This window comes from Dromiciops gliroides, chromosome 6 (assembly GCF_019393635.1).
Source record: "Dromiciops gliroides isolate mDroGli1 chromosome 6, mDroGli1.pri, whole genome shotgun sequence".
Lineage (NCBI taxonomy): Eukaryota > Metazoa > Chordata > Mammalia > Microbiotheria > Microbiotheriidae > Dromiciops > Dromiciops gliroides.
Genome location: NC_057866.1, coordinates 181,541,557 through 181,555,815, shown reverse-complemented (window position 1 = coordinate 181,555,815; position 14,259 = coordinate 181,541,557). Strand labels below are relative to the sequence as shown.

The following is a 14,259-nucleotide window of genomic DNA, read 5'->3' as shown; positions in this document are numbered from 1 at the left end:
TCATTATCCTGTCTTTTTCATGCATGAGAAGAAAGACATTGTTAATTTGAGCAAAGAGGTGACAACACCTTTGGTTCATCTGCATCCTTAATAGAACTTTGAAAGGAACCCCATGTCAGTTTGATTTGGCACTGTCAGCCTGAGGATTCACACTGTCCCACTCAGTTGCAGGCTTTGAAAGCACTATTAGTGACACACATAAATCTTCACTTGTACCCCTACGTCTTAACCCTGTGATCACAGAAGTCACCATTTGGTATCAGAAGATAGGTCAGTTCCTCCTTGGCTAATTCACTTCCACAGTCTTTAAAAGCAGGAAATGATAACATCGTCTATGTTCCTGAAAGTGGAATGGCAGACAACTCGCCCCCAAATAACGCAGGCTAATTTCTCTCCATTGGATTCATCGGTAAAACACAAAACCTTCTCTTTAAGGTTGCCTCTGTACATTAGACTGTCAATTTTTTGAGAGCAAGAACCATATTTTTGCCTTTCTTTGTATCCCTAGGTCTTTGTGCAGCACCTGACATTAGTAAATGCTAAAGAAATGCTTCCTGACTAACTGGTTGACTTGCTGCAAGAATACATTAGAAAAGAACTCATATTATTTTAAACCAAGGAAAAACACCTACCTAAAATCCTTTTTAAAGGAAAGAAGGAGGAAAGGAGAGGAGAGGAGAGGAGAGAGAGGAGAGGAGAGGAGAGGAGAGGAGAGGAGGAGGAGAGGAGAGGAGAGGAGAGGAGAGGAGAGGACGAGAGAGGAGAGGACAGGAGAGGAGAGGAGAGGAGAGGAGAAAAGGTTTTCAACAACTAAGACTCAAGATTGTGTATTCAAGGTAACAGTATTTGCCTAAGTAATGAGTACTAAGCTACTCTATAATCAGGCTTTCTTTTTTTAAAAAACCATAGAAGTGGGGCAGCTAGATGGCACAGTGGATAGAGCACCAGCCCTGGAGTCAGGAGTACCTGAGTTCAGGTCCGGCCTCAGACACTTAACACTTACTAGCTATGTGACCCTGGGCAAGTCACTTAACCCCAATTGCCTCACTAAAACAAACAAACAAACAAAACCATAGAAGTACTTTATTATTTTCCAGTTACATGTAAAGATAGTTTTTCAACATTTATTTTAATAAGATTTTGAGTTCTAAATTTTTCTCCCTCCCTCCCTCCCTCCTCCCCTCTCCCCAAGAGGGAAAGCAATCTGATATAGGCTGTATATGTACAATCACATTTAAACATATTTCTGCATTAATCATATTGTGAAAGAAAAATCATAACAAAAGAAAAAATCTCAAAAAGAAAAAAAAAAGTAGAAACAATATGGTTCAATCTGAATCCAGATTCCACAGTTCTTTTTTTCTGGATGTGGAGAGCATTTTCCATCAGAGTCTTTGGAATTGTCGTTCATAAACCAGGATTTCTACCCCTGCATTTGTCTAAGAATGTTTTACACATAAATCTCCTCTTCTTAATGCCATCTGTATAATCAGACTAGAGGGCAAGCATGTTAACAGGCTTTGTTTATCATTCAATTAATAACAAGCTTCAATGTTGGTAATTCTGAGTCTCATTATTTAAAGAACATTGCTATATAGCACTGGCCATTCAAAGATAAAATTCCCGCAGAGAAGCTTTGTGAAAGAGATCTAGGAAATCGACAGAATTTAAAGGAGAATGTTTTGTTTTGTTTTGTTTTGAACAGTAGAAGGAACTATGTAAGAATGGGAAGAGACCCATAGAATCCTATTGGAACTGACCATTGAGGGGCAGCTAGGTGGCGCAGTGGATAAAGCACCAGCCCTGGATTTAGGAGGACCTGAGTTCAAATCCAGCCTCAGACACTTGATACTTACTAGCTGTGTGACCCTGGGCAAGTCACTTAACCCCCATTGCACCACAAAAAAAAAAAAAAAAAGGAAGGAAGGAATTGACCATAGAAGGGCCCAGGGGAGGAAGGAGAGAAAAGGAAACTTTTTTCCATAGTTAGCCCTGCACAGCTTAGCTTTCCAGTCACTATACCACCTTCTCTCACACCTAAGATTTTTGCATCAATTTTGTAATAATCTTCATGGTAAGAAGTGTGATACTGAATATTGTTTGGGTCAGATAACACCGCCTTGCTAGGGGATTCATTTCTTTATATTTTGCAGTCATTGACATCCCCAGACAATCCTACCTTGCTTTAGGTTTCTTGATGCAGTTACGATCATGTTGTCAAGGCAAACCCCCCTTCCCTGTTTTTTTTTTCCCCATAGTAAAGCATCCCCGATGTTCCAAAGCTCAAATCACAATCATTCCCCCTAATGTATGAGGTTACATGCTTTCCCGGGGTGCACAAAGCTATTACTTTTCTTTTATTGAATATCATGTCATTAAATGAAGAGAATTTGTGCTTGAGGGATAATGTGTATAATGTGTATATTAAAGAATTTAAAGTTAAAATAATTCCATAGCCTTTATTTCCCACAACTCTTGAGCCTCCAGGAAATGCAGCACTGTTTAGTACAGGCCGTTAGATTTGTGAAGCTTCAGTAACAAGAGTGGCATAATATATCTAATTTGTATGCAAATTGATTGCAATCAACAGTCTTCTCTTGATTTGTGAATTAAAGAAATAACTTAATAGACATTTCATTTTTTATGTCTTTAGCATCACCCACAATTGACACCTGTTGGAATTTTTTCTTTCCCCCTGAAATTCTCTATAGCACAGTATGTTGGAAAAGGGATCATTCAAGATGTCACAACATTATTTCAAAGAGCTCCTGTAATTCATGGAGAACGTCTCACCAGTTTGGACCCCAAATGCTAGTACCAATACCTGATATTCCTTGACTCAAGGAGCATGGTACAGAAATCAGAGGACTTTGATTCAAATCCTGCCCCTGACACCTAACCTGTGTGACCTTAGGATAGTTATTTCAACTTTCTGAACCTTAAACTAGATGGCTTCTGAGGTCCCTTCAGTCTCTAGAACTATGATCCCCCAATGAAAGCAGATCAAGCTCACAGATCTTTTCATCATTCTTAGAAAACCTTAGGAATGCTCTTCATTTTGTCTTCAGCATTAAAGAATCAGGCAGCAAAAGAAAGGGTTCTAAATCTAGCTAGCATAAGCAAACCTTGTCAAGATTACTCTCATTCCATGAATGATGTCTGGCCCTATTACTAAACCGTGAGTGGCTGATAGTAGCAGTTTGCTTCTGAGAAGGGAACAGAGAGTTTATCATTAGTTCCCTTGCTTGTTCATTGGATAGAAGGAATCAGAGTACAAGGACAGACTACTTCCCAGATGAGGAGGTGTATTTGAGCAATCAAGTTCCTCATTTTAGCATTTTAACTCAGTATGTGTCATCTCTGTAGTAATGTACAGAAACCCCTGCTTCCTAAATGAACAGTTTGTCTTAATTTTGAGCATTAATTTCAGGGTTTTAGGTTGGGGTAGATAAAACTCTTCTCCCCTCTCACCTCCTTGTTTGAATTTGATGACATGAAAGGGTGACTTTGAGCTATTACCTGAAGTCTAGAAGAACATAAATTATGTGGTTGTTAAACCACTTTTTAGTGAGTCTTCATCTCACTCATTTTCTCAATATTGATGTTTTTGAATGTTTAAAAAAAAGTTTTCCACTACAGTTCTCTTTTCTATATTTCAACATTTTGAAAGATTCTAATTTTCGTTAGTTTGGGAAATCCTTCTACCAGTGTAGGTTACAAACAGTTCCACCACACCTTCATTTTCAATTTGAAAAAAGAAAAAGAAAAAAAGAACCTATTAATATTTAACCTCCTTATCTGAACCTCTCCAAACTTAGCTGGTCTGATCCTTGGCGTCCAGGAATACCAAATTTAGGTCAGTGGATCTACATTCAAAACCTTCTCCAGCTTGAAAGGATCTCTCAAGGTTTATGCTTTTGAGAACTCAGGGTCACTTGCATACCATTATAATTGAGGGAGTATACGACCAATGAATCATATACATTACAAAACAGGGTAAGCCATTTTAGCTACCGTTGACTACTGCTACTGCTGATGCTGTTTGGCCAGATGGGGGGAAAATGTAGGCTGTGGGATCTTTTTTTGGTAATTCAGATGTGATAAATTAGGAAGTTCAAAGTCAATAGGGCAACGGTTAGCATGATACTAGAACTGACAAATACATGTATAAGTCATGTGTGGTGACTGTTATTCTTAGAATTAAGGGTGGGGAAGGAAGTGAGTTTCCTATTCAATTTTTTGTTGTGAACTGCTGAACTAAGTTTCTTCTTCCTTTCCTTTCTCAATGGGTTAGAATTATTATATTTCTTTCATTTCTTCTAGGATAATTGCATTCTTCAACCTGGGACCCTTTATTTTAGAGCAAATAGATAAGAGCTGACTCTTCATTGAATGAATGAATGATTTCTTAAATATTTACTATGTTTCAGGCAAGGAACTAGATGGTGTAGTGGATAGGGTGCTTGGCCTAAAGTCAGGAAAACTGATCTTCTTGAGTTTAAATCTGGCCTCAGACACTTACTAGCTCTTTGACCTTAAGCAAGTCACTTACCCCTGTTGGCCTTAGATCCCTCATGTGCAAAATGAGTTGGAAAAAGAAATGGCAAATTATTCCAATATCTTTGCCAAGAAAAACCTAAATGGGATCATGAAGAGTCAGACACGGGGGCAGCTAGGCAGTGCAGTGCATAAAGCACCGGCCCTGGATTCAGGAGTACCTGAGTTCAAATCCAGCCTCAGACACTTGACACTTACTAGCTGTGTGACCTTGGGCAAGTCACTTAACCCCCATTGCCCCGGAAAAAAAAAAAAGAGACACAATTGAAAACAACTGAAGAACACCAACAAATATTCAAGGCAGTGTTGAAGGCAGGACCACAGTCATTGAGAGTGAGGGAGACTGACTAAGGAGTGAGCCCAGTACACTTCTTTTGCATCCTTCCCCAAAAGAGTAAAAATAGGATAAGAAAGTATTAAAAATTATTTGGGGAATTTTTTTGTGTCAAGGGCTAAATAAAAACTTTGTCACACTTTAACATTTAAAAACTGATTTCTCCACAACAGCCCTAAAAGGCAGGGAAGGAAAGTGTTATTCTCACTCCCCATTCCCATTTTGCAGATGAAGAAAGTAGACCCCAGGCATATGACTAGCAAGTGGAAGTGCTCACATTTAGAACTGTGTTCTGAGGGAACAAAATCTGGAGATGGTTAAACTGTAACATCTTCCACATGGAATATATCTTGCCCTCTCTTCTCCCTCCACCTCTCTCCCTATCTCTTCCCTTTCTAATTTAGCGCTTCCTTTGAAAAAAAGTGGAATGGAAGCACTACTGTTAAATCACTTCAAGACAACATTTTAAGGGAAGCCCTTGAATTTAAGACAATAAGCCTGATTTTAAATATTGTTAATATAATATTATATATATATATATATATATATATATATATATATATATATATATGGGACAGCTATGTGGTGCAGTGGATAAGGCACCAGCCCTAGATTCAGGAAGACCTAAGTTCAAATCTGGCCTCAGACACTTAAAACTTACTAGCTGTGTGACCCTGGGCAAGTCACTTAACCCTCATTGCCCCCCCCCCATATATCTATATATCTATATCTATCTATCTATCTATCTATCTATCTAGTCTAGTGGTTTGGTCTACATGGCATCCAACAACAATTTTGCCTTTTTTCCCCCCACTAAATCAAATGACAATCAATCATACTGATGTCATGTAAACCCAACCTAAGCATCTGTTTAGAAAAACCAAAGTGTCATTTGATTGCCCTTTTGCATGTGGAAAAGGGAATAATCATTTATTAAGCTTGTTTCAAAGTTATTGATGGCCAAAAGGTCTATAGAATCATAGATTTCAAACTGGAAGGAATCTCAGAGATCATTCAGTCCAGTCCTTTTTCTTGACCGATGAGGAAAGTGAGGGCCTAAAGAAAAGATTGATTAGTCTAAGGTCACACAGGTGGTAAATTGCAGAGCTGGGATTCAAACCCTAGGCCTATGACCCCAAGTCCAGAATTCTTTTCACTATGAAAGAAGAGGGGAAGAAAAATAACCCTATCAAATCCCACAGTACTCAGAGACGTTAGAAATCATTTATTCTAACCTCATTTCACAGATGAGAAAACTGAGGCCCAGAGAGATGATGCTTCTCCTCCAGAGTAGCCCAACTGGGTAGTGGCAGAGCTGGGATTGGAGCTAGTGAAACTGTATGCAATTCAATGCGCATTTTTAAGCTCCTACTATGTGCATGGCACCATGCTAAGCACGACAGTTACAAAGACATTATGACGGGGAGTGGGTATGATATGCATATCCATAAATAATTTTCAGTCTTTCTCCCAAACCGCATTTTAAAACAGCCTGGGGAGAGATGGTGATTCTGTGGCATAATGTTCATGAACAGCAGCCCACAGAGTGACAGAGGAATAGGCCTTTCTATAAGCAAACAAAGCTTTAATAAAAACAAGAAATGATGCCTCTAGACTTCTGCGTTACCGGCATGAATGGCAAAGGATCAGGAAAAAGAAAAGAATATAAGAGATGTAGCAGTGCCACCTAGTAGGGGCCAGCAACATAGCCTTCAGGAAGCTTGGTTTGCACTTAGCAAGCCCTTTGCAACTAGCCTCAGCTTCCCCAGAATGCCATGATTTCTGGGTCCATGTTCCAATATAAAGGCTTTCTAAATGGAAAACTTCATCCGTGTGGGATGAATGAAAAAACCTATAAAGACACATGAAAATATCCCACACAAATGAAACTGGGAGTTAATAATGCCTATAAACAGAGAAACAGCATCAGTAGGTTTTGTTTTCCTTTTTTCTTTTTCTCTTATTTTAATTTGGACCCCATTAGCAGTTAGGTGATACAGTGGATAGAGGCCTGGGCTTAGAGTCAGGAATACCTCAATTCATTTTTTTAAAGTTTCCACACTGTGTGTAGGTAATGACAAAAACAGCTGCTGAATAGAACAAACTATTTCAAGAGTATAGCTAACAGTGGCTTTAGATTTTTTTTCTTTCTAAAGGCAAAATATAAATATATATACACACATATACATACTCTCCAGTTCACAACAATGGTTTAGACACACTAAAGGAGTTCAAATGAGATCTGACAACAACACACCCAGGAAACACAGAGTTGAATTGAACTGTTTCTGAGGCTCTCATTGCCCTATCTTCTGGCCACTGGTTAAGTCTTGAGGGAGAAGCTTTCCTAATGCCAAGGAAAAGGACAGGAATCACTGCAGTGTCATGTTGGAAGGGTTGTGCACAGAAACCAGTATACAGCAAAGTGGCATCCATTAGACATTGCTCAGGGTAGGACTCTGTCCTCCAGCAGCTCAAGGCTGGCACCGCCCCCAGTGCTAACAGGGCTGACTTTGTCCTCAGTGTTCCATTTGGCACAGCAAGTGGCAGTGTCCCCACCACCTATGATGGTGATGCAGCCCCTCTTGGTGGCTTCCACCATATTGTTCATTAGCCCTTTGGTTCCCGAGCAGAGGCTTCCCACTCAAATACTCCAACAGGTCCATTCCATACAATCTGTTTGTCCTGGGCTACAGCTTCTGTGTAGTTCTTGCTGCTCTCAGGGTCACAGTCCAAACTCATCCATACATCTGGGATGCCAGAGGCCAATGTGGCTTGGACAGTCTTGGCATTTTCATCAAACCTGTCCGTTGTGACAGAGTCAACAGGCAAAGTGATCTTGACACCATTCTTCTCAGCCTTGGCCATCAAGTCTTTGACATTCTTGGCCCCTTCTTCATCAAAAAGAGAAATTCCAATCTCCATGTTGTTTAGCACCTCGAGGAAGGTGAAACCCATCCCACCACCAATGATCATCTCATTGACTTTGTCTAGCATATTGTTGATCAACTGGATCTTGTCGGCAACTTTAGCTCTGCCCAAGATGGCCAGGAAGGGTCTCTCTGGGCTCTCCAGGGCCTTGGCAAAGCAAGGCAGTTCCTTTTTTATGAGGAAAGCACATGCCTTCTGGGGCAGATTCACTCCTACCATGGAACTGTGGGCACGGTGAGCAATCCCAAGAGCATCATTGATATAGACATCTCCCAGCTTGGAGAGAGGCACTTGGAAGGCTTCTACTTCAGCTGGCTCAGCTTTGTTCTTGTTCCCAGAAACATCTTGGCCTTTTTCTTCTTCTTCTACATGGAAGTGGAGATTCTCCAGCAAAATGACAGAATCGTTAGGTGGGTCGGCACATGCTTTCTCCACTTCTGGATCCACACAGTCCTTCAGAAACAGAACATCTTTGCCCAGCAAAGATTTGAGTTCTGTAGCCACAGGCTGCAAGGAGTATTTCTCAGGCATGGGGATACCATCAGGTTGGCCTAAGTGGTTCATCAGAACAACAGACTTGGCTCCATTGTCCAAGCAGTAATTGATGTTAGGAACAGCAGCCTTGATTCTCTGGTTGTTGGTTATTTCTTTGTTCTTCATGGGAACATTAAAATCCACCCTCATGATGACCCTTCTCAGGTCCACCTTGTCCAAGGTCAGTTTGCTGGAAAGAGACATGTTGGCAGTGTGGAGATGGCTGGGTGGCTGTGGTTGTGGCTATGGCTGTGGCTGTGACAGGAGTTCAGATGACCAGAGCTAGGGACCACTCTGCATCCTGGGGTCAGCGCCTACTCATAATAAACATTGTTATTTATAGTTTTGAGTTCCAATTTTTATCCCTCCTTTCCTCCCTGCCCTCCCTACTCCCTGAGGCAGCAAGCAATCAGATATGGGTTATACATGTAGGATTATGTAAAACATGACCATATTAGTCATTTTGTACAAGAAAACTTGAATAAAAGAAAAAAAATGAAAAAAAAGTGAAAAATTGCATGGTTCAGTCGCTGTTCCATCAATATCAGTTCCTTCTCCAGAGGTGGATAGTATGCTTAATCATTAGTCCTTTGGGATTGTCATGGATCATTGTATTGTTAAGTCATTCACAGTTCTTCATCAAACAATTTTGCTGTCTCTGTGTACAATCTCCTCTTGGTTCTGTCCTCTTCACTATATGTCAGTTCATACAAGTCTTTCCAGGCCTTTCTGAAATCATCGTGGTTGTTATTTTATATAGCACAATAATATCCACTGTGCCACCTAGCTGCCCTCTACACACTAAACTTCTTACCTTTAACTTTTAAAAGCAGGGATGAGGCAGCTAGGTGGCACAGTGGATAAAGCACCAGCCCTGGATTCAAGAGGACCTGGGTTCAAATCTGGCCTCAGACACTTGACACTTACTAGCTGTGTGACCCTGGGCAAGTCACTTAACCCTCATTGCCCTGCAAAAATAAATGAATGAATGAATGAATGAATGAATGAATGAATGAATGAATGAATAAGTGAATGAATGAATGAATAACAGAACAAAAGATTAAATCTATGTCTTCTGCAAGGTGGAGTTTGAACCCTGATTTTCCCATCTTTGAATGCAGTATTTCTATCTATTACAACATGGTTCCTCTAACAATTCAAGCTACAAGCTTTTCTTTATTTATTTATTCATTCATTTATTTGTTTATTCAGGATTTTCCCCAAGTTACATGTATAAAAAAATTGTTTACATCAATTTTTAAAACTTTGTGTTCCAACTTCTCTTCCTCCCTTCCTCCCCCCACCCACTTAAGAACTCAAGCAATTCAATATGTTATACATGTGCAGTAATGCAAAACCAAGCTATAAGCTTTTGATTAGCTTTGGTGAAAGGAGCTAGCCAGTGAAATCATGAAAACCCAGCTAAAATGCCTTTACTATTATTTTATTTTTGGAGGCAATTGGGATTAAGTGACTTGCTGAAGATCACATAGCTATTAAGTATCTGATGCCATATTTGAACTCAGAGCCATCTGACCCCAGGGCTAGTGCTCTCTAGCCACTGCACCACCTATCTGTCCCCAACATGCTTTTAATGACAATCAGCATGGCATAATAGATCTCAGACTTTCTTTACAGTCAGTAGGATTAAGATTCAAGTTCTGTTTCTGATATGGGCTAGCTATATGACAATGAGCAAGCCAGTTAATGACCAAAATTGTGCTATTTGGTCTCTGACATCCTTTTCAGCTCTAGTTCTGTGATTCTATGTTGTTACAAAGCACTTTTAGGTTTACAGAGTGCTTTTCTCACAATAATATGTATGAGATATAAATTTATAAAGATTATTATTCCCATTTAACAGATTAAAAAAAAAAAAACAACCACAAGGCTCCAAGAGGTTAAATTACTTGCCCAGGTTCACATGGCTACTATGCATGTGAGGCAGGTTCCTTTTCCCCAATTTTAGTGCTTTATCTACTACACCAAGCAACCATGACTGAAAAGAATGGATTTGCTATAGTTTACAAGAAATTCGTTCAAGTTTATCCCTGACAGACACATGCATCTCTTTTATAAACTTTGAGATTAAAGTGGTTTCCTATCTCATCTGTTAAGTAAATTAATGGAGGCCTAGTCCTTCTCTATATATTGATGACTTTTTATCTTTATTATTATTATTATTATTTAATTAGTACAGAAAGGAAAGAAGACATATAAAAAGCAATTCTGAAAATTCCATTCTAGAGGATAAAGTGGTTTACGGGAAAAGGACTTCTGTAGATGAGGTGTAATGGAGATTCTCAGGGTTTTGAATAAGGGATGAGATTTGGAGATATAAAAAGATAGGCCATTTGTCAGGAGCTAGTCAGGAGGTTATTGAGCTATTTGAAAGATTATTTATATGCCCAATTTCTTTCTTTCTTTCTTTCTTTCTTTCTTTCTTTCTTTCTTTCTTTCTTTCTTTCTTTTTTTAGGTAGAGTTAAATGACTTGCCCAGGGTCACACAGTAAGTGTCTGATTCCATATTTGAACTCAAGTCCTCCTCACACCAGGGCCAGTGCTCTATCCACTGTGCCACCCAGTAGCCCCACTATTTCCTTTTAATTAAATACAACGTGTTGGGAGAGGGCTGGTCTTGTAGTCAGGTTCAAAAACTGCCTCTGACACACACCAGCTCCATGAGCTAGGACAAGTCATCTAACCTTTTAGCGGCCCAGACATCTCTCTAAGACTCTGTTACAGTGATTTGCTTTCAGGAATATAGTTTCTATGACCAGAGTTTCATATACCATTTAAATCACAGGGTGTAGATCAGACCAAAACTTTAAAAAAAAAAAAGTTGGTAAAAAAGAGTGAGAAATCCTGATTCTGCTTCTGACTCTAAAGTTCCTATGTGACCTTCTGAGATTCTGTTTTCTCATGTATAAAATGAGGGGAATTGGACATGATGATTTCTTCTAGGGAGGTATTCTTAACCTTTATTTGTATCATGGTCTGCTTTGGCATTATGATGAATGGACCCTTTTTTCAAAATAAACACATGGAATAGGGTTATGAAAGGAATCAATTCCATTACAATACAATCATTCAATTTTTTTTTAATCTCACATTCATTCCCCATGTTGGAAACCCCTGCTCTAAGGTTCCTTCCAACAATGAAAAATTCTGTGAAATTACCACTAAGCTTCATGATTAAGCACCCACATAGACACAGCAGCAGTGTTGTGACTAGAGGCCTGTCTCCTAGGGAGACCTGCGTTCAAGTCTTTTCATAGACACATGTTGCCTGACCAACAATGTTCAGTAACACCTAGGTAATTCTCTAAGCCTGAAAATTGCATTAAAGACGCCAGGCTGCATGGGTACTAAGAAATTTTTCATCCGGGGTTGTACAGTGCCAGTAAAAGACCTTTTTCACATCAAGCCATAGGAACAGTTACCTAAATTTTCTTGCAGGCCTTTCTGAAAGTGTGACGGATGTCTTTCTCAGAGTGATATCCAAGTCATCTGCATCTCAGCTCTACTCTTTATGAGCTGTGTGGCCCTTAAACCTTTCTGAGACTCCTCTTCCTTATCCTTAAATTGAGAGAGTTGGAGTTAATGTTCCTTAAGGTTCCATGGGATTCTGAATGTATGGCCCTATGACATCTCTGCTACTCTAGAAGGGAAGTTGAACGGTCACTATTTGGACTGAACACCGCTATGGTCATTGTGAAAGAGAGTTAAGCACTGTGAGGGAGTAGAAAGAATATGGGATTTGAACTCCCAAATGCCAGCCTTGAATGACCTTGAACAAGTCCCTTTGGGCTTCTGAAACCTTCCAGCCCTAAATCTGTGGGCCTATAATGTCGAGGACTACAGTATCTTTAAATATAAATAGCACAGATGGTATGTTTCCTCAAAGTATCAGACAATCTCCCCTTCCTCAAATACCCTTTTCATCAGCCTCACCTTTTCTCAGAGGCTTCTGTATGAAGGTTAGACCAGGTATGATGGGAGGGTGTTAAACTTATGCACAAGATTGTACTCTAAAGTGGGGTCAATAGAACTAACCTCTTTGTTTTAAACCTAGAATTCCTTAACTCACTTGGCTTCTTTATTTCTATGCGCTCGTTGCACCCTCTAGTGGAAAATGTCATCATAGCACACCTATCTATTTTCTAAATCCTTACTCTTATTTATACTCCCAGAAAGTAAACAAAAGAAGACAAAAACGAGGTTTACTTGGCAAATGTACTTCAGCAAGAAGATGTGTATTCTTAGTCCATGGTTTGATAGGTAACACAAGAGCTGGACTTGTAGTTGGAAAGATCCGAGTTCGAATTCTGCCTCGGATACTTTACTATTTGTGTGACCCTGGGCTTAATGGCTTTGCGCCTCAGTTTCCTCATCTGAAATATGTAGATAACAATAGTCCCTGCCTCCCAGGGTTGTTGTAAGATTCAGGTGAGGTAATATTTTTAAATTGCTTAACATTTTACCTGGCATATAGTCAGTGCTATATAAATCATAGCTATTATCATTCCCAATGTTCCTGAGTATTAATCTACCAGTCTCCCAGGCTCAAAACCTCCAAGATCTAAACTTCCATAGGTTTAGAGCCAGAAGGCACCTTAGAGATAAGTTATTCACTCAGTCATCAAGCATTTATTAAGTACCTACTATATGACAGGTAAGAAGCAGGATGGTATAGTGGATAGAGAGATGATCTTAGATTCAGGAAAATCTAAGTTCAAATCCTACCACTGACACATACTTTCAACTTCTCAGTGCTCCAAGCAACTCTCTAAAACTATGCGTGGCAAGCAGTTATTGATCTGTATTGGTAGAAGGTATTTTCTTGTCCTGGGAGTTCCCTCCATATACTCATGATATCATATGCACGGTCCCCTTACAAAGTATTGTTGTGCTGGGTACTAGGAGTTCAAATGAAAAAGTTGAGGTAGTCTCTGCCCTCAAAGAGGGTTAGTTGGAAATTAGTGAAAGAGAAGGGATGACCAGAGGGCCAAGTTTAAGCAACTTCCCCAGAATCACATAGGTGGTAAACAGCTGAGATAGGATTTGAACAAAACTTGAACTAAAGTGTTTTGCAAACCTGAAGATGCTGTGTAAATGTTGGCAATTATTATTACTGAGAACAAGGACCACAACTGCTTTTTATCTTTTTATCCCTAACACCTCTCATAGTGACTTGCTCATTTTATTAGACACATAGGTTAATAAGTGCTTGTTGAATATATTCACAATACATAAAGTTACTTATTATGCTCACATTTAAATTTAGTCTAGAAACATTAAATATAGTGACTTAACAAGCATTCCAATCACTTGGGATTGTTGGGTCCATGGGTTCTTAGGGAAAGAAGGGAGGGAGAAAGGGAAGGAGGAAAGAAGGAAGAAAGGGAAAAAGGAGGAAGGGCAGGGGAAAAGGAAGGAAGGGAAAGAAGGAAGAAAGGAAGGAGGGAAGAAGGGAAGGAAGAAAGGAAGAGAAGGAAGGAAGGATGGACTTATAGAAAGTTAGGTATTTAAACTTAGTCTGGAAACGTTGGGTAAGCATGGTCACCTTCTTGGCAATGTTGGTTTTTCTGCTGGGATCTATGGGATTTTTAGTCTATCTATATGATCATTTTTTTTCTTCACCTTCTTCTCAGTACCCTGCCATCTGCTATCACCATTTCAAGACTCCTCCTCCTTCCTCTTCTTCTTCCTCCTCCTCCTCTTCCTGCTCTTCTTTCTCTCCCACTCTTCTCCTCCTCCTTTTTTCCTTTGATTCCCACATTATTCCCTCCCTACATCCCTTATTTCTTTTGCTTCCTCCATTTCAAAAAGTTTTTCCTCTATTTTTTTTTTGTCTTCTTGCTACCCATTCCTTAGGCCTGCTTACTGGCACCCATGGCCAT

The 14,259-nt window shown here is 39.7% G+C and overlaps 2 protein-coding genes across 3 annotated transcripts in view; one reads left to right on the top strand and one right to left on the bottom strand.

Moving 5' to 3' along the window:
• Positions 1–14,259, top strand: part of MARCHF1 (membrane associated ring-CH-type finger 1) — a 1,073,794-nt gene that overhangs the window by 1,008,929 nt on the left and 50,606 nt on the right. The window lies entirely within an intron of this gene.
• LOC122730569 (phosphoglycerate kinase 1-like) lies at positions 7,338–8,560 on the bottom strand. The gene is given in 2 exon segments (XM_043969738.1): positions 7,338–7,519; positions 7,522–8,560. Coding segments are annotated over 2 exon segments (1,221 nt in total).